The sequence below is a fragment of the Anoplophora glabripennis genome, unplaced genomic scaffold, assembly GCF_000390285.2.
Source record: "Anoplophora glabripennis isolate ALB-LARVAE unplaced genomic scaffold, Agla_2.0 scaffold311, whole genome shotgun sequence".
NCBI lineage: Eukaryota > Metazoa > Arthropoda > Insecta > Coleoptera > Cerambycidae > Anoplophora > Anoplophora glabripennis.
In genome coordinates this window covers 595985-619221 of record NW_019417102.1, presented here as the reverse complement: position 1 = coordinate 619221, position 23237 = coordinate 595985, and the positions used below count along the sequence as shown (strand labels likewise).

The 23237-nt window shown below is 32.0% G+C and overlaps 1 protein-coding gene across 1 annotated transcript; it reads left to right on the top strand.

Moving 5' to 3' along the window:
- Positions 1-375: 375 nt before the first annotated feature.
- Positions 376-23237, top strand: LOC108908103 (nucleoporin SEH1). The gene is made up of 7 exons (XM_018712025.1): positions 376-592; positions 646-802; positions 858-1119; positions 1399-1632; positions 1695-1852; positions 8268-8403; positions 23020-23237. Exons 1-7 carry the CDS (start codon positions 482-484, stop codon positions 23144-23146), a joined length of 1185 nt encoding a protein of 394 aa, XP_018567541.1. The 5' UTR covers positions 376-481; the 3' UTR covers positions 23147-23237.

Below are 23237 nucleotides of genomic sequence, written 5' to 3'. Positions count from 1 at the left end.
TCCTCGTCTTCGTCGGGCAGCTGAGGCAGTCTACACTGCAGTTCCAGGCTGTCGGCGAAAGCCTCGGGCTTTGAAGGCCTGTAACTCAAAAACCAAAAAGTTTTTATTAAACTTTTTTTTCGTAGATCGTATTTATTTATCGTCGTGAATATGAGAAACGTTATCGGTGAAATTTGCGGACACCCTGTATAAGGCAATTACGATTACGATAGCAGTTTTTTGTGACATTAGAGCATGTATTACATGAAGGAGGCACCGTTTAGATTTTCAATTTTAATAGAATTTACGGTGCTGGCTAAATACCCCCCGGGTGAAGGCCAAAAAAAAGAAGAAGAAGAAGAATTTCCGGTCTATGGTAGTCTATGTATTAATCTATGGTCTATGTTTGTTTTATATATTTTGTGGTTAAGTAAATTTAACTTAAATTCTTAACTAAATTTACTTACTTTTGTCAAGGTAATTCCCGCCGTATGTATAAGACATGTTTGAAGCACAAGAAATTAATGTAGAGCACAAAGATTTAATCCATGATGTGGCATATGATTTTTATGGCCACAGAATGGCTACTTGTTCAAGTGATCATTTTGTTAAGGTAAAAAATTATACCGAAGGAATATACAAATATTAAGAAATCTTTTATTGGAGGTGTGGGATCAAAGCAGTGAAGGCAAATGGACTTTAAGCTATAGTTGGAAAGCACATAGCGGTTCAGTGTGGAAGGTGACGTGGGCACATCCAGAGTTTGGTCAAGTTCTAGCTACCTGTTCTTTCGATAGAACGGCGGCTGTGTGGGAAGAAATAGGTAAAATATTTCACTATTTCTAGTTAGTTTCAGATTAATCTTCGTCTTTTTGTAGTTGGAGAAACTCCAGGTCCAGGAGAAAGAGGTACAAGGCACTGGGTTCGCAGGACAAACCTGGTAGATTCCAGAACATCAGTTACAGATGTTAAATTTGGTCCAAAAACCCAAGGTTTACAGTTAGCCACTTGTTCAGCAGAAGGCATTATTCGAATTTATGAAGCACCTGATGTAATGAATCTTAGTCAATGGACTCTACAACATGAGGTTCAGTGCAAATTGCCATGTAGCTGTTTATCGTGGAACCCTAGTCTATCAAAGTAGGGATATTAAATTAGTTTTAAATTGAAAGTACAAAAACCCAGTCACCAGACATTTCTCTTGACAAATCATCTGTTTTTTCCCTTATGTACCATGTCAACTTGACTATTTTGTACATACTTAACAACATGGCATAAAACTTATGCGAAATGGCTGACAAAATAACAAAAACTGCTGCATGTGTTTTGCTCCTAATTTTTTCAGTGATTTGCTTATATTTTAAACTTACTGCAGTAATTTTTTAATAATGTGCAATGGAATGTTATGTTTGCTTATAGGCTGCATCCACAGATGTTGGCAGTAGGCAGCGATGATCCGAGCCCTGGCAATGGCGGAAAAGTATTTATATATGAATATAGCGAAAACAGTAGGCGTTGGACGAAATTAGAAACAATTAATTCAGTCATGGATGCTGTACATGATATTTCGTTTGCTCCAAATTTGGGAAGGAGCTTTCACATTTTAGCTGTAGCTACTAAGGATGTTAGAATTATTAATTTGACACCAGAGGAGTAAGTTATGTTTTGTTTTATTGACAAAAGTTATGTTGGTTCTACATTTCTCATTTTTTCAGGGATGATCAGAGCTTACAAAGTGGCATTACAAAATTAGATGTTCAAACAGTTGCGCAGTTCGATGATCATAATACTTTAGTTTGGAGGGTTTGTTGGAATATAACTGGGACTATTTTGGCTTCTAGTGGCGATGATGGCTGTGTCAGAATGTTTAAAAGTGAGTTGTTCTCTTATCTGAAATTTTTTAAACAATATCTAAAATAGTTTTAATACCAGATGTAATGTTTCTGTTGAAAATTTTATATTGCCAGATTTGCTTGGATATACTCATGCTCTTCAATAAAGAATGCTGGTTATACTTTACAAACAATATAAATATGAACTAAATATTTTTGTTCTTCATAAACAAGTTTAGGCCTAATTCCTTAAATTTGAATAAACATAGTACACATATTTATTGGAAGTAAAACATTATCATGCTTTCAAAATTACAATATTTAATTTTCTGTAGAAAAATGTAAAAATTCCTATTTTCTTATGAAGTGTTTAAGCTCAAAAAACGTGACCCTTTAATTTTTTTCAAAAGTTTGACTGTTCTAAACACAAGAAATTGTTCGCTAGATCGAGATGAAACTTCACAGGGTTCTTCTGAGTATATCGAACTGTAAAAGTCATGCTTAACATTAGTCATTTCGTGAATATTTCTAATTTAGCCGTCAATTTTCTAAAAAACCATAAATTACCCATTTTTTCCAGTTTTGAAAATTCATGTTAAAGTTGAAAAAAAATTTTTTTCAGAAAAGTTGCACCAGCATGCTATAGGAAATTTATTCCAGTTTTCAAAACTTCAGTTCTCTGTACGACCATTTTTGCCGAGATATCGATGATTGAAGATCCTTTTCCATTAAAAGTCTGATATTTCGATGAAAAATGGTCGTATCGAAATTTTAAAAAAAGGAAATTGAAGCTGAAGAAACAGGCTATCTGGTCTATGCAATGGTTTAGCTGGAAAAAATTTTTCCAAATCCATGGAAACAAACAAAAAATTGCAAAATGTTTTTGTCGTGCTATTTCTTAGAATTGCATAATGTCCGTCGCTCTTAAAAAATTTCGACCGAAAGATCTAGAAACTAAAATCTTAGAGCTTCAAAATGCTTTTTTTTAATTCCCGATATGACCATTTTTCACCTAAATGCAGTCTGTCAAAAATCACGGAAACATTTCGGAAATTCTTTTAACCCTTTAATTTTTTGCATTAGGTTGGTAATAGGCATTTGGCCCCAAAATCGCATTTGATTGTGGTACTTTATCAACATCTTGGAACTTTAAATTTTCAGGAATTTTTAGATCATCTGGCAGTCAAATTAAGTGATTTTGGATATAGATGAATTATCCCAAACTGGAATTCGTGGTCTTTCATTGTCCACGTATTTAGTTTGACGTCGATATTAAAAAGTTACCTATGATATTAAATATAGTTCAAGTTTATAAATATTTTGAGTCTTGAATTTTTTCCCTTTTGAAAAATAAAATTTTATGACATTATTTCATTCTGTGTTTGCAAATGAATGAAAAATATTATTTTTCCAAGTTTTATTATAGAATATACAGGGTGTCTCATAATTAGCTGCCAACCCTGAACAGGCCGATTCTATGATCAAAACTAAGTAAAAAAGTTCATATGAACATGGGTCCGGAAATGCTTCCTAAGGGCACAGGGACCCATTGAAGAGGGAGGAATGGAAATCTTTTTTTGCAATATCTCTCAATCGCGTTGTGATAAATGAATGAAATTTGGTATACACAGCTAAATTTTGATGAGCAATTTGATGGACTAATCCATTTATTTCCACAAGGTCCATTGGATGGGTACGGGGGGGCCCTTGGTACTTTGCGTGTGTAATTTTTCATCTTTGACTTTTTAACAAATTGGACAGCAAATTCCGTTTTCCCGAACTGTTTTACGTTAAAAAGGTACTCTTGTTTCAAATCGTTATCTTTAACGGTTTCTCTTGAATTAATCCCACTTTGGTCAATTTCATAGTAATTTAAACAAAAAAAATTTGTTTTGTTTAAATTTAATCTAATTTTAATAAAAAAATAATAAAAAATTAAATTAAATAAAAATTAATCCTTTAAATGGAAAAGAGAGGAAAAGAAAATTATTATTATTTTTTGTTTAAATTATATAAATGTTGTTAGTAATCATGTTATTTTCCACGTTTATGTTGACTCCACACATGAAAGGACTCCGCACAAACCTATGGGTTTGACTTCCAGGTCGATTCGTCCGAATTTTTGATATGTTGTAATTGACACCCTCCTGATCAAAAGTGTTCATAGGCGCAAAGTCCAGAAATTAACAGTTTTCAAGATATCAAGGACGCAAAGTCTCAAAAAATGGAATATTCCCATGAACCTGAAAATGGAAATGAGCACTTTTGGAAATTATTATTATCCATTCTTGTATTATTTATCCTGTTTGGATCAATTTGAGTATTCATAATATGTATCTGGAATGGAAATTAGTACAACTCCACCCCCAAAATAAGGGTTTAAAAACGAAAATCTGATATAAAATCAGGTTATTACTAGATTATCCATACGTGTTTTTTTTTTCATTAATCATTCTATACTGCTAAGAGCATATGTGTAGAAATCCTCAAATTATCCCTAAAATAGGGGTAGAAAAATTAAAACATTTATCTCTCAGGTTGTTATGAGATTATTCACTTGTTTTTTTTCACAAATCATTCTGTACGGCTAAGAGCATGTGTTTGAAAAATCCTCGAGCCATTTCCACCCCGGAGGACTCTCCAAATAGGGGTAGAAAAACTAAAATATTTATTTCTCAGGTTATGAGATTATCCACCTTTTTTTTTTGTAAATCATTCTGTACGGCTAAGAGCATGAGTGGGAAATTATTCAAATCATTTCCACCCTGATACACCTCCAAAATAGGGGATATATACAGGGTAATTTGAAGGGTTGAGTTTCTCGAGATATAAGTTGTACAAAAGTTGTAGGGTTCAGAGGAGGTTAGCTGATGGTAATTGCAAAATTGGAACATGATACTCAACTTTAGAATTTTACTTAGAACTTTACCCTAGAATCGGTAAGAATGGAAAATTCCATATATCGTATGTTTTCAGTTCGAACCAGCAAGTATGCAAGCGTTGCTAGGCAGTTTTACTAGTTTGTTAACTTTCAAGGTCAATAACCCAAATCAAATAACTACCTCTTACATAATCACGTAATTGAAATATAAAGTTTTAGTTTTTCAATCCCTATTTTAGGGGTGTTTCGGTTTGGAAATGACTCGGGGATATTTCTACACATGCCCTTAGCTGTACAGAATTATCGAAAAACAGGTGGATAATTTCGTTACAACCTGAGATATAAATATTTTAGTTTTTCTACCCCTATTTGGAGGGTGTTTCAAGGTGGAAATAGCTCGAGGATTTTCCCACAAATGCTCTTAGCCATATAGAATGATTCATGAAAAAAAGCAAGTAGATAATATCATAACTTCAGATATAAATATTTTAGTTTTTCAACCCTTATTTTGGGGGTGTCCCGGGGTGTACTGATTTCCAATCCAGATATATATTATGAATACTAAAATCAATCTAAATCCAATAAATAATATTAATCCATGTAAACAACTCGTGAACTCTGCCACGGGATAAACAATCATTACCATAAACTTGGTTCATTAAGTTTTATCAAATTTAAAACAAAACTTAATTAGTACGCGAAGCACAAAGGCTCCATCTATCGCGCTGACTTCCACTATGCCATTCAAATGGCTACTACGGTGGAAGCGACCTGCTAAAATTTGCCAGGTAGGGAGTTTACGACTTTTAACTGCTGGATCGATCATCGGTTGTCCTACCTATGACACACTGATGAGGACTAATAAGTCCGAAACCGGTCTGTGCCTGGTGGGACCAGCTGATGAGCGATCCTAGCTGTTGTACTGGGTGTCGCGAATGTAATTCAATGCCGGTAGGGGCAAATAGCCCTCGGAGTAGTTGTTTTTCGTGGCACTGACGACTTACAAAACTTAATTAACTCTTTGGTCGATGCTCATTTTTGTACCCATGACACAAACATATTGTCACTTCAGACGCAATAACTGCGCTTCTATTCGTCTAAATGTTATGAAATGAATTTTGAAAAGTCCCATTTACTTTGGAACGCACCTTGTATATGTAATGTAACTGCCAGTTTTTGGTCAATAGACCGATACATGTACATCGGTATCGGCCTTAAAGTATCGGCATTGGTCAATTATACATTATGAAAGAAAAAAATTATATGTCGATGCTTAGTCATAATGTAGCCAACTGTAAGCTTTTTCTATTTTGTTTTCCAGAAATCTGATAATTTTGTAATCTACCTTTGAATAGAATGTAATATGTAGTGAGATTCTAATATTATAAAACATAGAACAACTTAATTTGTTTATTACACATTCTTTCCTGCAATCAAGTTAAATTTTTGAACATATAAAGCTTAAATAACTTAAGAGATAGGGAAAAACGTATTGTTCACTAATATTCTGTTTTAATTGAAAAAATCGAGTTACAATTACAGTGAAAATCGGTTATAACGACCTTCAAGGGACCGTTTGTTTATGGTTGTTATAACCGATAGACATAATAAGCAATTACATTTATAGTTTATTTAAAATTTTTATCGAAAAAATGAAAAATTTACAATACAAGTCTTTAAGTATGTACATGTATTGCTTTGTGTTGAAAAGATCTCGCGCGATTTATTTTCAATGAATTGTTTACGAATAGAGACTTTACTTTATTTCTATTCCTCCAAATTGTTGAAATCGTAGTGTGACACGCCACATTCTTTTGCTTGCTTGTATTAGTTTCTACGTTTTTTCTATATCTATATTTATATATTTCTATATTTCTTCTTTATTAAACACTTTTCTCTTCGACATCGTAGAAGAGAAGATAGAAAGCGGTAATTAATTCATATAATAACGAGCGTTCAAATAAAAACGTGGTCAAGTTGGTTCTCCTATCGTTTAACTTGTCAGCAAGAACTTCATGAAGTTGATTTTCCGCGACGGGCTGTATTTTGTGAATGGTTTTTAAACAACTACGGTGAACTTCATAATATCACCTTTTTTTCTGATGAAGCCTGGTTTCATTTAAGTGGTTACGTAAACTCACAGAATATGAGAATGTGGTCTTCTGAAAAACCAGATAACTTTTTTGTCGAGGGCCCTCTACACGCTCAAAAAATTGGAGTTTGGTGTGCTCTCAATCGAAGGAGGATTTATGGACCTATTTTTTTTAATGGTACTCTTACTGCGCAAAGGTATAGAGAAGAAATTATCGCTCCTTTTGTTAACCAGCTGGAAGAAAACGAAATTACAAACTTTTACTTTCAACAAGATGGCGCAAGGGCACATACGGCAGGCGAGACGATGAATATGTTGAGGGAAGTTTTCCAAAATCGACTAATAAGTCTCAATGCTGAACATGAATTTCCACCGAGGTCATGTGATATTACGCCGTGTGATTTCTTTTTGTGGCCTTACCTTAAAAACACTATTTTTGAACTGCCTATTCCTGATTTAAACCATCTGCAGGCTCGACTTATAGACAAGATTCGTGAAATTAACAATACCCCGAGCATCTTAGAAAATGTCTTTAATTCTTTGAGGAACAGGTGTGAAAAGTGCTTGGAACAAGGAGGGGGACACTTTCAGCAGCTGCTTTAATTTATTGTTATAACAAGGAGGGGGACACTTTCCGCAGCTCCTTTAATTGTTTGTTATTGTTATCACGATTATTCTTTAAAATAAAGTTATATAGTCATTAACGTTATTGAAACTGACAGCTGCTATACAGCTCGTTGAGAAATGAGGTTAAGTTGGTCGCTATAAGCTACTCCCTATGTCCAATGTGTCAGAGCCAACTTCGACCACGTTTTTATTTGAACGCTCGTTATAACTGTATGCGTAGATAAGTCGTAATTTGTCCCAAACCTACTAACTGGTGTCAAAAGCGTGGATGTCGGCAGGGCGGGCGGAAGAGCGGTGCATTAGTTTTAAGGCCATATATCACTATTGGTCGTTATAACTGATAGAGTCTATGGTAAATGTATATAAAAACGCGTCGCTAAATCCGAAATGTCGTTGTAAACGGTGTCGTACAAAGCGATGTCGTTATAACCAATTTTCAGTGTACTTTCAAAGTAATATTAGTAATTTTTGAAGACCTTTTTAACTAACTGTTTTATGGAAATTGCTGGTAAACTCAGTGTCTAAATAGCTATACAGAAAATGTAATTAAGCTTCATAGTTATTCAAGATAAGTATCTTTGCTGGCTGATAAGATATTAATATTAAAAATGGCCGAAATGGACAAATTCCCAGTTTTACATTAAAAAAGTAAATAGAATTCAAACATCTATTAAAAAATATAAGATTTCTTTTAAAATAATTAAAGTAGGCGATTGCCAGATGCTTGTGTTATTTTCATTGTTATCGGATTTTAAAATCTTCTTGAAGTACATTTCTCTATATTATATTGGTTCCTAATGGAACACAATTGTATTTTGCAATTTTAAATATACAAATAAATTATATTCTCTTGCAGTGAATTATATTAATTCCTGGAAGCCAGTGGGAGTATTAAAAGGCGATGGGTCACAAGCGTCATCAGAAATCCAGCGCCTGGCTAATACAACGACTTCCGGAAACCAACTAGTAACTCCATCTCAAACCACAGCTAGGTATATCAAATTAGGATCCATAACACAGACTCGGGATGGGCCTCGACATTAATCTAGCTTATCTTCATCTCTTTTAATCATAACTTTGTTTTTCTACTGAATCATTGTAAAATACTTCAGTGGGACAATGCTTCTTTATTACCTCTCGTTTTGTTTAAGGCAAACCAGTAGTTACCTAGAAGGATCGTTTTGTTTCTGTATGCTTGTGTTTGTTTCATGCGCTGATAGAAAGTAATAAAACTGAATTTGCATTAAGTTTGTATATGTTGCCTTTTGAGAGCTAAGTGTTACCATTTTAAAACTTTTTTACAATTTACAATCTTTCAGTGTTAACATAATATAACTATTTAATATGTGTTAGATGACAGTTCTATTTTAAAACAATATCAGACTTTTTCATATAAATAATTAAAGTATATTGACTAGAAATCAAACAATTTTTAAATAAACAATGGAGTAATTTTTGCATTTTTAAAGTGAAAATGGTTTCATATCTGATATTATAAATATGTATTGTTTTGCACAGTATGTCCACAGATTGAATTAGAAAAGAGGGAAAACTTTATTTTTAATATATGGAAAAAAATTATTCCTAAAAAATTTTGGTTTTGTGTTATTTAAACATACAAAAATGTACAAAAAAGAGAACCAACATATACGGGGTGTCACGAACTAAGAAATGATTGAAAATATGATAATATTCTTACACTTAGTTATGCACTATGTCAGTTATCAAACACAAATAATAATTATTTTTTTAAATCTTTGACAATGCTGAAAAGAGTTCAAACTTTTATTTTCCATTTTATGGAAAAAACATTCCTTTTAATTAAAATCTTGTGATTGAATTTTCAAAAAAAAAACATATCACTTAAGAAACACATAAATACACAATTCTTTTCCAATATTTAATATGTAAAGGGTGACTACAGATTTTAACACAAACTATCCAAACCATCTTATATGATCCTGTATAATTTAAGTCATTTTTATTTCTGAAAAGTGAAAAATGAAGTGTTGTTAGAAGCAAAAAAATATTTTTTTCTGAAAGTGCCATTTTTGTAAGATGTCGAAAAATTTTCAGAAGAATTCACAATTAAACTTTTGTTTCATATATAAAATTTGAAGAAAATTGGCTACTCTGACATATTTTATATTTGATAAATCATTAAATTGTAAAGGCAGAACAGATTGCTATCAAATTTACGACATACACTTATATTTTAATTATAAACAACTTGAAATATACCTATATATTTTTATATTTGACTCAAAAAGGCACTACTTAAAAAGAAAACATTTTTTAATTTCCATATAAGATACTGAAGGTTATTCAGTTTTAACATTTTATGTGCATACACCAATTTTGAAGAGAGCGTACTTTGATGTTTTTAAAAAACTTTTTCTAACTTCTTACACAGATAGAGTACTTTATCTACAGAGGCTGAAGAAATTGCGAATTTAGTATGTATATACGAGTACTATATATTTTAACTAACTTTTAACTTTTTCTATTAAAATATTTTTATAATTTTCTTCCTCCTCTTCTTCCTTTAAGACCTACTTAAATTTTCAGAATCATATGTTACAAAAATTTTTTTTTATCAAGGGCTGATTCTCTAAGATGTCAAATTTCAGCTATTCATATTTATTGTAAAGACAGTTTGAGAGCATCCTAACAGTGGCCGCTATTGACTTCAATATCAGGAACGGTGGAAAATGCAATAGTAAATAGCCCAAACAGCATGGCAAATATGCACTACTTCCACGCTGTATTTCACTGCTGCTCAACGGAAACCATAACCACAGTTGTAAACACTTTCCAGATTTAGGGCAAGCTAAGGAGCCCACGTATTCAATGTTTTTGAAATTAATTTTGCACATCAAGTTAAATTGACTGCTCAATACAAATTTAACATTTTCTTTTTAATCCGTTTCATAAGATACCTAGCATTATAAACTAAATTTTAAATTAAATTTTTTTACTATAAAAATTTCTAAGGGGGGTGGCGCCACAAAGCCCGTCGTACTAATCGCCGCTGCATCCTAATATTACATAGGTATTAAATATTGGAGAGAATTGATTCATTATGTAAATTTTAAGTAATATTTATAATTATTTTGTAGCAGGGGATAATCTATTAGCTTGTTTCAAACTGTATTGTGGTACATCAGAACACAAACGGGATTTTTTAACAAGAGACATTTTTCAATAAAATAAAATAAACTCCATCTGTGGACACAATAACTGTTGCTAAGGAATTATTGAGGTTAAGTTACAAAATTGAATATTTTACATGAGATCTTCTGTTCTGCATGATTGGGTTGTGGTTAGTAATAATTTTGCAAAAAAAATAATAATTTCCACGGGTGAATTGTTATTGCAAATGGTTTATATTTTGGATTATATTTTTATACCTAGTGTTGATTATTAACGAATGACATATTTTGCATATATTTAAGACCAATTTTTCTTTTTGCTTTTGAATTTTTTTTTATTGACAGAGAAGTATTAAATCATATAACTGCAATTGCTCCTTTTTAAAATTTTTTCCATATAATTTTTTCAAATTGGGGCCAGGGATTTTCCAAATGTCAAATAAATTTATTAGTCGATTAAATTTATGTCTGTCATTCACTTAGACTAATATTTTTGGCACAGATGCAGTTTTAATCGATAAATAAATTTATTAGTAGGTGACAATTCAGGTGCTTAGAATAATATCTTTGAAAGCTTTATTTTTTGTGGTCTTAATTCCTAAAAAAGTGAAAGTAATAAAAAATTAGTAAACAGTAATATAAAAGAAAGGCTTTAAAATTTTAAGTATTCATTTTTGTTTCCCTACTGTAAGATGTAAAATAGTATAGTCTTTCTGCTGTCAGTTGAAGAACCAAGAACTTGACAGTATGTATCAGGCTCGGTCGCTACGCAGCAACTCGACATTGAAATATTTGAAAAACTTGTTGCCATATTTATTTAGCCATACCCATATACAGGTCTGGTCAAACTAAACGTGCAGGTGGTAGAAATGTAAACACCCAGTTGAAGGATGCGCATGCGGGCAAACATCGTTCACCCACAGCTGCTCTGGTCGACTGTGTCATAAATTTCAGTTGTCGACAAGTCGTCTGGCAGTGCAGTACAGCAATGCAGAATTTGGTGCGATTCAGATAATTTTAATTTATTATAGGCACCATTCTATTAATCATTCATATTACAATTGCAAAAGGAAGAAATAAGAGGGATATTTTGTTTACTAATATTATTACAACATGGTATTTTGGAGACCTTTTGAAATGGAACAAAACGAAATTTACCATCAATATAATAAAATTGTTTGAGGACATAAATAATTAAAATATGTTGGTCACATGAACATATAATAGAAATTTTCTACACATTATATACAAATTATTATAATTTTTTACCTTTAGCAGAAAACTTTTTTAGGGATGCCTATGAAACTCATTAAATTTTATTGCCAGGAATTTTTTTACATCTTCAACTGACTTCGGGAAGACTCTTAGAAGTTCTGTAGTTTTAAAGTTCATATGAAAAATGCATTTGTAGTTAAAAACATAGCATCGAATACTAGGACTGTGAATTTATTTTGAGGGATCTTTTTATAAATTCAAGGCTTTATTGTGAAAAATTATGTACAGTATTATTTTTCAAACCATTGTTCATCGCTAGCCTTTATTTTTTCGTATCTTTCTGGCAACATATGGATTTTGCATCAAAAGAACAACTTTTCTTTTGATGCTATCCACCAATCAATCCAATTTGTCGTAACTTTGTAACATTGGAAGCGCTGCTTATTCAGGCCATGCTTCATGGATCGGAACAAGTATTAATTCGATGGAGCAATGAATATAGCGGGTGGGGTAAAACACCTCATTTCCGCATTTCAAAGTATTTTTTTGACTTCATGAGTAGCATGAGGTCAAGCGTTGTCATGTTGAAAAATTACTTTATTGTGCCTTTGCTTGAATTGCGGCCGTCTTTCCTTCAATTCAGGGCTCAAATGCATCAATTGTGTTTGGTAGCGTTCATCAGTGATGGTTTAAATTCGGTTGAAGCAGCTCATAGTACACAATACCAAGCTGATCCCACCAAATACAGAGCAAGAGCTTCGAACCATGAATATTAGGCCTTGCTGTCGATGTTGATGCATGCCCATACAAACCACACGAGTTTCTTTGGTAGGATTATCGTAGCATATCCATTTTTCATCACCAGTAACGATATGGTGCAAAAAACCCTTTTTCTTTGCTGTTGAAGCAATTGCTCACAAGTCAAAAATCGCTATTTAACATCTCAGCTTCAATTCCTATGGCACCCAATTCCTTGCTTTGAATCATAACGCATGCATTTAAACGCTTGGAAAATGTTATGCTATCAAAATTCAACAATTCAGCAATTTCATCTTGCGTTTGACAATTGTCTTGGTCGATTAATGCTTCCAATTCTTCATCTTCGAACTTTTTTGGTTGACCAGGGCGTTCTTTGTCAATTGTATCGAAATCACCACTTCTAAAACGTCGAAATCAATACTCACACGTTTTTATTGATGGAGTATGTTCATCATAAGTTTCCAACAGTACTCGATGACTCAGCTTTTTTCTTAAATGGGAAAAGTGAAACTTCCCGTAAATGATGTTTTGTTGGCTCGTAATACGACATCTTCGGAGCTGAGAAAAAAATCTGTTGTTAACATTTCAGCAAAATGACATAATAAAAAGTAAAGCTTTGACATGAGTATAGTTACAGAAGTGTCCGATGTGATATAGTATAAGTTATTATTCACAGTCCTCGTAGTCTCTTAAAGCCAATTAATGTCAACTTTTAATGAATTATTTTATTTGTGACTTCTTGATACTTTAGAGCAGCAATATCCAATTTTTTTTCGTACTATGTTACACTATCACAAAAATGTAAAAAATAAAATTCCAGATCTATACAAGATACATTTATATCCATGCGTTTACATAAAAAATAGTATGTATTTTGTCATTGAAACTAATTTCAATTTTATATATAAATTAGAAGTTTAATTATTACTAAATTTATATTCTTCATATATTAATCAAAATGAGGCCACATATAAAAGCTTAATGGTCCGCGATTTGAATATGTCCGCTTTAAATTATTGGAGTAAATTTAGTTTTAACACAAGCAAAAAGTAATCCAACTGAAGTATTTTATAAAAAGTAAACAGCATTGGTTAACATCATACAATGAAATGATACCGACTGTTTTTATATAATAATTAAGATAAGTTTAATTTTTTGACATTATATTGACATTTTTTCTATGAAAATAAAATATCTCAAATTTTTAAACAGATTTGATTGGATAACCTACTACCTCCTTTTGATGTTTTAAAATTAATTGAAATTATGGTTTAGTTTTCTACTTCTATTATACGAGATCAATTTTCTGTCAGCTAAAATTTTCAAAAGCAAATAAAAAAGTTGGATTAAAGACTAATAGAGAGTAAAAATAACAAAATTTTGATTTATTTAATTTGAGTTGGTTATTAAAGAAGAAGAGAACAATTTTTACATTTGTCATTTGCGATGTTATGAAAATCATGTTCTTCATCCAACTGGATTCGGTGCCCTTGGGTAGAAAAGTGATAAGATTTTTATTTGTGCAAGAAGGCGATAATGATTTTGATAAATATATAATTTAAAAATAGAAAAGTATTTATGGAATTAATTATTCCTTTGTTAGTGGCAACATGTTATAAATAATAATTGTTCTAATTACATTTTACATTAAAATATTAACATCAATCATCACCGAGAAAGCCCTTAAAAAGATGTAATATCCTTAAAAATTGTTGATATTAAAACCCACAACAATATAGAGACTGTCTTACGGTAACAGCCAATGAGAATATTTTGGAGACTACTTCGATTTGAATTTTGAAAATTTGGGCCCTGGGGTTTTGGGGGGTGCTCTCTTTAAATAAAACAATGTTATTGTTGTACCTCTTCCAGTTATACTGGAAGTTGCCATCTGCTTCCCTATATTAAATGGAACACCCTGTATATTTTTGCATATTTCGATTCCACGCGTAATTTTAGGGGGACTTTTATCAAGCTTCCTTATATTTATCTGACTGAAGACCATTGTCTTCAAGATATTTAAATTCTTTCAAAAAAAAGTTGCTAAGCCTAAATCAAAGATGCCTATTTTTTACATTGGCAAGCTGAAGTATTGATATTTGAAAGAGAGATTGGGGATGCCTATCCTTTGTTACAGTATTTTAAAAACACGGTGGTGAAAATTTATTCTCGAATTTGCTTAACTTTGAACCGCTAAAACTTGTTTTTTCTAAATGGAACATCCCGTATATTTAATCAAAAACTGTTGTAGAATTTTACCCTCTATCTATCCATATAACACTTCCCTATACCTGTCTGTTAATTTCTGTTATTGACGGTTTTTGTGATAATTAAAATAAGCCAATTTCTTGCGAGGGTGGCTGTGAAATTGTTAGCAAAGTTAAAAATAAAACAATCAATATGTCATAATTAGGGCTGTCAGAACTGAACCGCGGAACATAGGCGTACGCACTATTTATTAAAAAGCAACAAATTAAATTGTCTACAATACACCACCATAAATACCAATGGATAGGAATTAATTACGCAACATTCGCACTATGACATAGGTAGCAGTATGCTAAAGTGACGTGAACGTGAAATGTTTTCTGAAGCAGCGGCTCACGCGTGTCTCGGTTGCACGCCATTGAATTGCGGTTTTCTCTGACAGTCTTAGTCATAAGTCATCATTTGCTGTTATTGGCTTCGGTAAAATCCTTTCTGAACTGATTCGACCATATTGTAATTGATTTCTTAACATTTCTTAATGTCTTTCTACTTATTAGTGTTCTATTTATAATCCCATTACACTACCCATGAATAAATAAGAAATTTTAAATATTTTTTTTGAATACAGTTTTTCCCCATTATTTACAAATCTATGTTTAACTACCACTGTTAGACCACAGACAATATAGTGTATCGCTACAGACTGCTACTTAAATGCTGGAAATTGGCAACCCGAAATGGAAGCAGGGTCTCCTTAGCCGGCTTCCAGCTATAAAATTTAGCGTGGTAACTCTTCTACTTGGTAATAGGCGGCAGTTCGAGCGGCGGCTTTGTTGCCAAATAATAACTGCTAAATAAATTTAATGCTTTCAATTATGTAATTAAAGAGATAAGGAACTTATCTTGTGTTTGGAAATCACATTTGCCTTAAATGTTAAATAAAATAAATCAAGTTAGAATTAAAACTATGAATTTACCTAATTAATTATTTATTTTATATCACCTTGGAATGGGAAAATTCAAAAACTCGAAATTAATGTTTTTAGATTTGTGCGTCGACTTTCAATATGGTACGATATCAAAGCCTATGTTTAAAAAAATTGCATTATACAGATTGTGTATCCTTAGATGGGTACTGCCTCTTATTGTTGATTTCTTTAGACAGGTAAAATAATTATTGACACAAGTATTGCATATCATGGATGCCATTGGTAGTGCTCATATTTGTGACACAAGGTGTGCAAAAAAATTAACACAATGTAAAATTGCTGGAAACAACAAATCATCAATCAATACAGAGATAAGATAATGCGTTCGCTACTGCTGTTGCAATTTTTGACTAACTTTTTTGTTTTTCGACATATTGACTTCGGACCGTTTCCATTCAACGCAGAACCAGAGTAGTGGGGAGACTATTTTAATTATTTTTCAATTCAACGCACCGTTTCCGAATTATAAGACCTTTTTTATTGTATCACCTCACACACCTCTTTCCGAAATCTATTTTCCACATACTGACTTCGGACCTTTTCCATTCAACGCAGAACTGACACACAGAACCAGGGGTGTGGGAAGAATTTTTCAATTATTCTTTCGATTTAACGCACCGTTTCCGAGTTATACGGCCTTTTTACTATAACACGATATACCTCTTGTTTCAAAAATTTATTTTCGACATACGGACTTCGGACCTTTTGCATTCAACGCAGAAGGAACATACAGAACCCGGCAGGGAGGGGTTGACATTTTTCAATTATTTTTTCGATTCAACGCACCGAGTTATAAACACTTTTTTATCCTATGACGTCACACACCATTGCTCCCGATTATTATTTTTCTTGACATGCGGGTTTTGACATTTTTCACTGGTTCACCATGGGAGATTTATTTGTTCACCATGGGAGATTTTTTGATTTTAGAGTCTAAGCAAATACTGTTTTTTTTTTCTTTCATATATTGTGACACCCCGCTCTGCGTCACCCATCGAGTGCTCTACTCAGAACCAAGGGGAAATTTGTTTATATTTCCAGCCATTTCCGAGTTACGAGCAAAAAGCGTTTTTTTTCTTATGCTGTGTGATATCATAGATCGATAACGAAGGCTAAAAAGGCCACGCGATCTACCCCACGCTCCCTCCCTAGGTATCCTGAAATTGCTGGGGAGACTTCTGAAGACGGCAGAGAGAGAGAGATAAGCTCTCTATGAGGACATAGTCACTCTATCTCTATGAGGACAGAGTCACTTTATCTCTATCACACATTATAACTCTATCTCTCTCGCACACAATCAGACAAAAACGACAGAAACGAACCTTCTTTTAAAAATACATGGGATTTATCATTATTAGAATAACCCATTTTAATTAAAAAAATTAAAAAAATTACAATGGGTTATTCTGATGACGAAAAATGAAACATAATTAACTGTATTATTCAAATAACAATAATGTGCAAAAGTTCTTCAGGAATATTGTCAAATTTACTTTGGAGGAAGAATCCCGTCAACGAACACTAAAAAATATTATTAGAAACCTTAGGTGGCCAGAAAACAGCCCCGATCAAGTATTGAAAGAAAAATACAGGATGAAATGCTTGATAATTTTGAATTTGTTTTTGAAGCAATTAATAGTAAATTAAAACATATTTTCAACTGTATCATCACAATCACTGTTGATTTGTAAAAATTGTAGGTATATTAATGTTATTTCGTTTTTAGGTATTCTTCTTATGTTGTTGTAAAGGTTATAAAAATCGTTGTTTGTTATTTTTATAAAGATGAATTTTAATTTTTTTAATGATTTTTTTTTATTTTAAACATATATATTTTATGCCAGCAAATTTTGATGTCAAATGAAATAAAGGAAAAGTCGTACATTTGTATTTAAAGTTTCTTTCTATTTTTAATTATTAAACCTGTAAGTGGATGTCAAAATACAAAAAAAAACCTGTACCTACATTCCGCGACGTACTAATAACCCACCTTGTATATTAAATAAATTTATCGTGATCATCAAATATTTAAAAAATTATATTACAAGCTGTTTAAAATATTATTACGAATTTTGTTTGTTTGGAAATATATTTTATGCAGTATTTCAATACCAAAAAATGAAAATAGTAGGTAGCTAATTAACGAAATTATGATTAAATAACTTAATTGTAACACCGCTGCAGAATATCATATGAAACTACATAGATATTCGTTGATTCTTTAAAACATTTTTATCAATACCTACATCATACATTTAAGTAAATACAGTAACGCAAAAAACAGATATCGATAAGAAAGTGTACAAAAGAAATCCGTAAGTACGCCTGGCAACATTACCAAAGTCTTGTTTATATGTTGCTAGGATACGGGTAGGTATGCGGGCCGCTGCATTTGATTCTTCCTAAAATTCTGCTGGTGGTGTACTCTACCGGCAATTCGGAAATTTAAAACTGCCGGCCTATTCCAGTAGCGGTCTGTGGCGATAGCTATTTTGTCTGTGGTTAGACTAACAACGCGCGCCATTATTCCATGGCTAGAAATTGGCCTCAATGATTTGGGATCGAGGGGGATTACCCCTCTTTATCCTGCCTCATCTCGTGTAGGCCTGGACAGCCTTCGTAGGTGGGCCCCATCCGTCGTCTACCCCGACCGCAAATGCGGCCGGTGTAGGCGCTTTGTGGGACCTCCTTTTGTCCTGGCTGGGCCCCGCCGGCTAGGGCCCTTTCTTCTGGCGCTCTTCTTGCTTCGCCGGCTCGTCTGTGTAAACCCCGGGGGTGGTGTCATGTTTATGTGTGGTATGGTTGGGTAGGGCAGTGCGGCTATGCAGCCTGGGATGCGCTTTGCTAAGGTGGAGACTAACAGCAAATTATGACTTATTATGTCATATTGATTGTTGTTTTTAAGTTTGCTAGCAATTTCACAGCTATCCTCGCAAGAAATTGGATTATTTTAATTACTTATCGCAAAAACTTTCAATAACAGAACATTTATAAGAGGTTCGAAACTTCGAAAAAAGACCATATGTGCAGTTTTGTGACAAATTGAGATAATTACATTTTCGAAATCTACATCGCATTATACCCATCTATAAATATCAAAAATATTGTTTTTGTTTCTTTAAATTTAAAAATTTTTACATTTGAAATTTCTAATATTGTGACTCTTATTTTCTTCGTCGCTATACCAGAAAAAAACACCGTATGTGTCTGATGCGGCCTTATGTGCATGTATTTCATTAAGAGCTACGTGGTATATAAACGCCGCATGACTACATACGGCCTTCTTCTCTAGCAAGCGTTGAAATGCAATGTTTTTAACAAATTAAATTCGTATGTGTTCACATGCGTTGTTTTAAATTAAACAACAATTAAACATTATTTGCAACACCATATATTAAAAATTGTAAAATATCCAGTAAAAACATCCAAAATATCATGTATACGATGTACATGTTCTGGTTTTTCTATTAATTTCTGTTGAAAGGAAAATCTTAAATTTATTAAGACAAAACAACATATGTGACGCTGTTTTTATTGAAATTGCAAAGTTTTCTAACATTCTTGAAATAAATAAAAAATATTTGTTTTTCATTTGCCGTTACCGAAAAAATCAAGTTATTACCTTAATTAGTAAATGAATTACAGCCAAATGAAGTATGCATAATATCTTCTAATTTTCTCTAAACTGTCATATGTGCACATACGGTCTTCTTCCGAAGTAGGGCAGTATAGGGAAGTGCAATATGGGTAGACAGAGAATAAAATTCTACAACAGATTTTGAATAAATATATAGGGTGTTGCGGTTCGAAGTTAACCAAATTCAGCAATAAATTTTCATAAACCTGTAAAATTAAAGTTTTTAAATTAACTGTAATAAATGATAGGCATCCTCCTATCTCCCTCCCAAATATCAATACTTCGGCTTGCACGATGTAAAAAATAGTCAATTTTGAATTATTCTATCGAAAAGTAACTTTTTTTGATAGAATTGAAATATTTCGAAGACCATTAGAGACAGACATAGGAAAGCTTGATAAAAGTCCTCCTAAAATTACGCGTAGATTCCAAACATACAAAATTTAAAATAAGTAGTAGATAGCAACTTCTGGTATAACCGGAAGTGCCACAACAATGGAATTATTTTATTTAAAGAGAGCACCCCCGAAAACCCCAAAGCATAAATATTCAAAATTGAAATCGAAATAGTATCTGAAATATTCTAATGGGCCGTCATCGTAAGACGGCCTTTATACAGCCACACCAAATGTTGTAATCTACAAGCTTTGATTATTTTATATATTTTCTTCAACATGCTATTTATCATGTAAAAAAATAAAAATTCAGGGCATATATTTTTTTACAAATTTTTTTATGAAAATGTTCACATTAATTAGTAATTAATTAAAATTTACTCTCATTGGAATGATTAGAACATATGTAATAATTCCAAGACAAGCTCTCTTGTGTGGAAAAACTTCTCTTATGGGAAGCAATAAAAAACAAGTATTACCAAATCTATACTCTTAAATAAAAATTCTTCATTACCAACTCATCATTTAAGAAAAATATTTATGATGTTAATGTTGCATTGAGGGCAGACGATTTGACAGGTACCTGTTGCAAACATCAGACGAATTTCAATTATAAAATATACAGGGTGATTCAGTTATAATGTCATTAATTTTAACCATGTATTCAGAAGGCCTAATAAAGACAGACAATTTTTTCTCGACCTTTTAAACAATAAACAAATTACCCCTTAACTTCCGTTAACTCGGTGCTCCACTTCGTAATAGGGAATTCGTCGCGCTGCGCCGCGCCGGCGGAGTACACGGTGATCGGACGTTGTAGCGAAACAGCTGATTTCCCAGTCTTATCGTCTCGTCCAGTTTCGGAATTGCTTTCAAAATCAAAGTGCAACTTTATTAAGACTTTATGGATGAATGAGTGAGTGTTTTTTAGCCGTACTATCATTTTAAATAAGTAGGTATTGCACAACTCTGAAAAATAATATAACGCAATATGGTATACGTACTACAAACTGAACATAATATTAAAAAATAATATTCAATTATAAAACGTAGTGGAAACGTTAAAAATATTGAAAATACTAAATTGTACATTTGTTTTTATTAACAAATAAATAATACTCCTTAATATTTAACATGTAAAAAATATCTTATTCAGTTCCCTACTAAAAAGGCAGTAAAAGCTGGGTTAATAACCGCATATACGGCAGGTCAAGATTTATTTTGGTTAAACCTTTATGAGTCAGCGGTTAGGAGCGGTCCGAAAAGAGGCTTAAATAATGATGTGAAAATATTTTGTTCATCACATATATGCATTTTAAAATATTTTTAATCGTGTATTCGTGTTCTACTCATTTTTCCCTATCTTCTCTTTGAATTAATGACATTATGACTGAATCACCCTCTATATAGTGTGCTCATAAAGTAACTATACTTAACACAACATATTAAATAGAGTCTGACAATTTTTTTGAAACGCTTATTTTGTCCACTTTTTTGATTTCATATTACATATTTACTACAGGCTAACTTATGCATATACCTAAAAGTGTATGAACATTGGATATTTTTATAATATTTTAAAAATTTTATCTTAGAGAGGATGAAAGAAATTTACATTTTTTATTTTAACGCTTATTTTGCCCACTTTTTTGATTTCATTTACTACAGGTTAACTTATGCATATACCTAAAAGTGTATGAACATTGGATATTTTTATAATATTTTAAAAATTTTATCTTAGAGAGGACTAAAGAAATTTACATTTTTTATTTTAACGCTTATTTTGCCCACTTTTTTGATTTCATTTACTACAGGTTAACTTATGTATATACCTAAAAGTGTATGAAAATTGGATATTTTTATAATATTTTAGAAATGTTATCTTAAAGAGGATTAAAGAAATTTACATTTTTTAGAATTGTGTAAACACAAACACTGATAGTGTTTAAAAATAAATACATCTACAGGATGCTTCACAAATGTTGACCAAAAATGAAAACTCGTATTCTTTGGTGAATTTTAAGAGGAGGCTTAACACCCTGTATCTTTTTAACGAAGCGTTCTAGATAAAACTTTATAGGAAAGACTCCCCTTAAAATTCACCAAAGAATACGAGGTTTTCGTTTTGGTCACCATTTGTGAATCACCCTGTATATGGGCAATTGAGATTTTTTTTAAATAATTTTTGATAACTGAATTCGAAAACATATCTATTTTAGTTCCAAAGTTTTTCAATAAATACCTTACAGATTATATATGGCAAGTGATCAATTCAGTTAAGTTTCATAATTTTTACACACAATTAGAACAATTTCAAGAGAAAACGTGGACAGGTAGATGTAGGTTTATTTTGAAAAGTTCTTTGAAAATAGTACAAATATGATCACTTTCTATTAAAAAAGCCGTCGACACGTCATAGGTCATCTTGTATGCGTAAAACTGTAAAGAAAATAGGCAACACAATTAAGAATAGAAACCGATGTAGGTATTCGAGCATTTCCCTGAAAATAATTATGACTTTATTGAAGTTATGATCCATTTTATTGTACCAACTATATACTTTATTATTTGCATGCAACTTTCTTAAAATATAAAAACCAGGAGAGTGAATTATCAACATGAAGTTAATAGAGGAAATGATTCTGCAAGTTTTCACCCATAATGAATAACTAAATACAGGGTGTATTTTAATAAAATAGCACAAATGTTACTACAATCTTGATGTCTAAATATAATAATTGGGCTAAATATACTTTGGTTCAAAGTCGCTTTATTTGCGAATTACAGAATGGTGAAATTAAAGGAAATATGTTTGTATTTGTGAAATCAATGAACGAATTAATTTTTTTTATTTTGAAATAACTAATAAATTAATAATAATATAAAAACAACCCGTTGCTGGAGCTACGTATTGAGCTGAAATTGTATGTGCCAATAGAGAGTTATACTATTATATCTCATGCCAAAGAAGGTAATTGATTCATTGGTTTAGTAACAGACAAAAATATTTTCATTAATGTCAAATTAAGCAAAATGTAACTTGAAAATGAACCAACGTTGTGTTAAGGTATTGTGAACCTATTTCAAAATTTACCTCAAGATTATACCTATAGTAGCATTTGTGTTCCATCATTTAAATACACCCTGTAAATAACATAACACGATATTCTTTACCTCTTATCAATAAAAGAACGAAATAACATTTTATTAATGGTTTGCATTAAGTATTCATTTTTATTTTTTTTTATTTCAGCCTGCATGTGCATGTATTTTCTCCCTGTAATCCTGTAATCAAGAGTCAGCCTATAAAAATAGCAAATGCTTCCCACCAGTTCCAACTATTTACACGAATACGAGATTCGTTTAATAATTCGGTATAGAATAAGCCCAAATATCTAATTAAAATAGTTAATTTGGTACCTCTGTCAACAGCAAGAATGGAAATATGAAATAAAGAACAGAATATTTTTG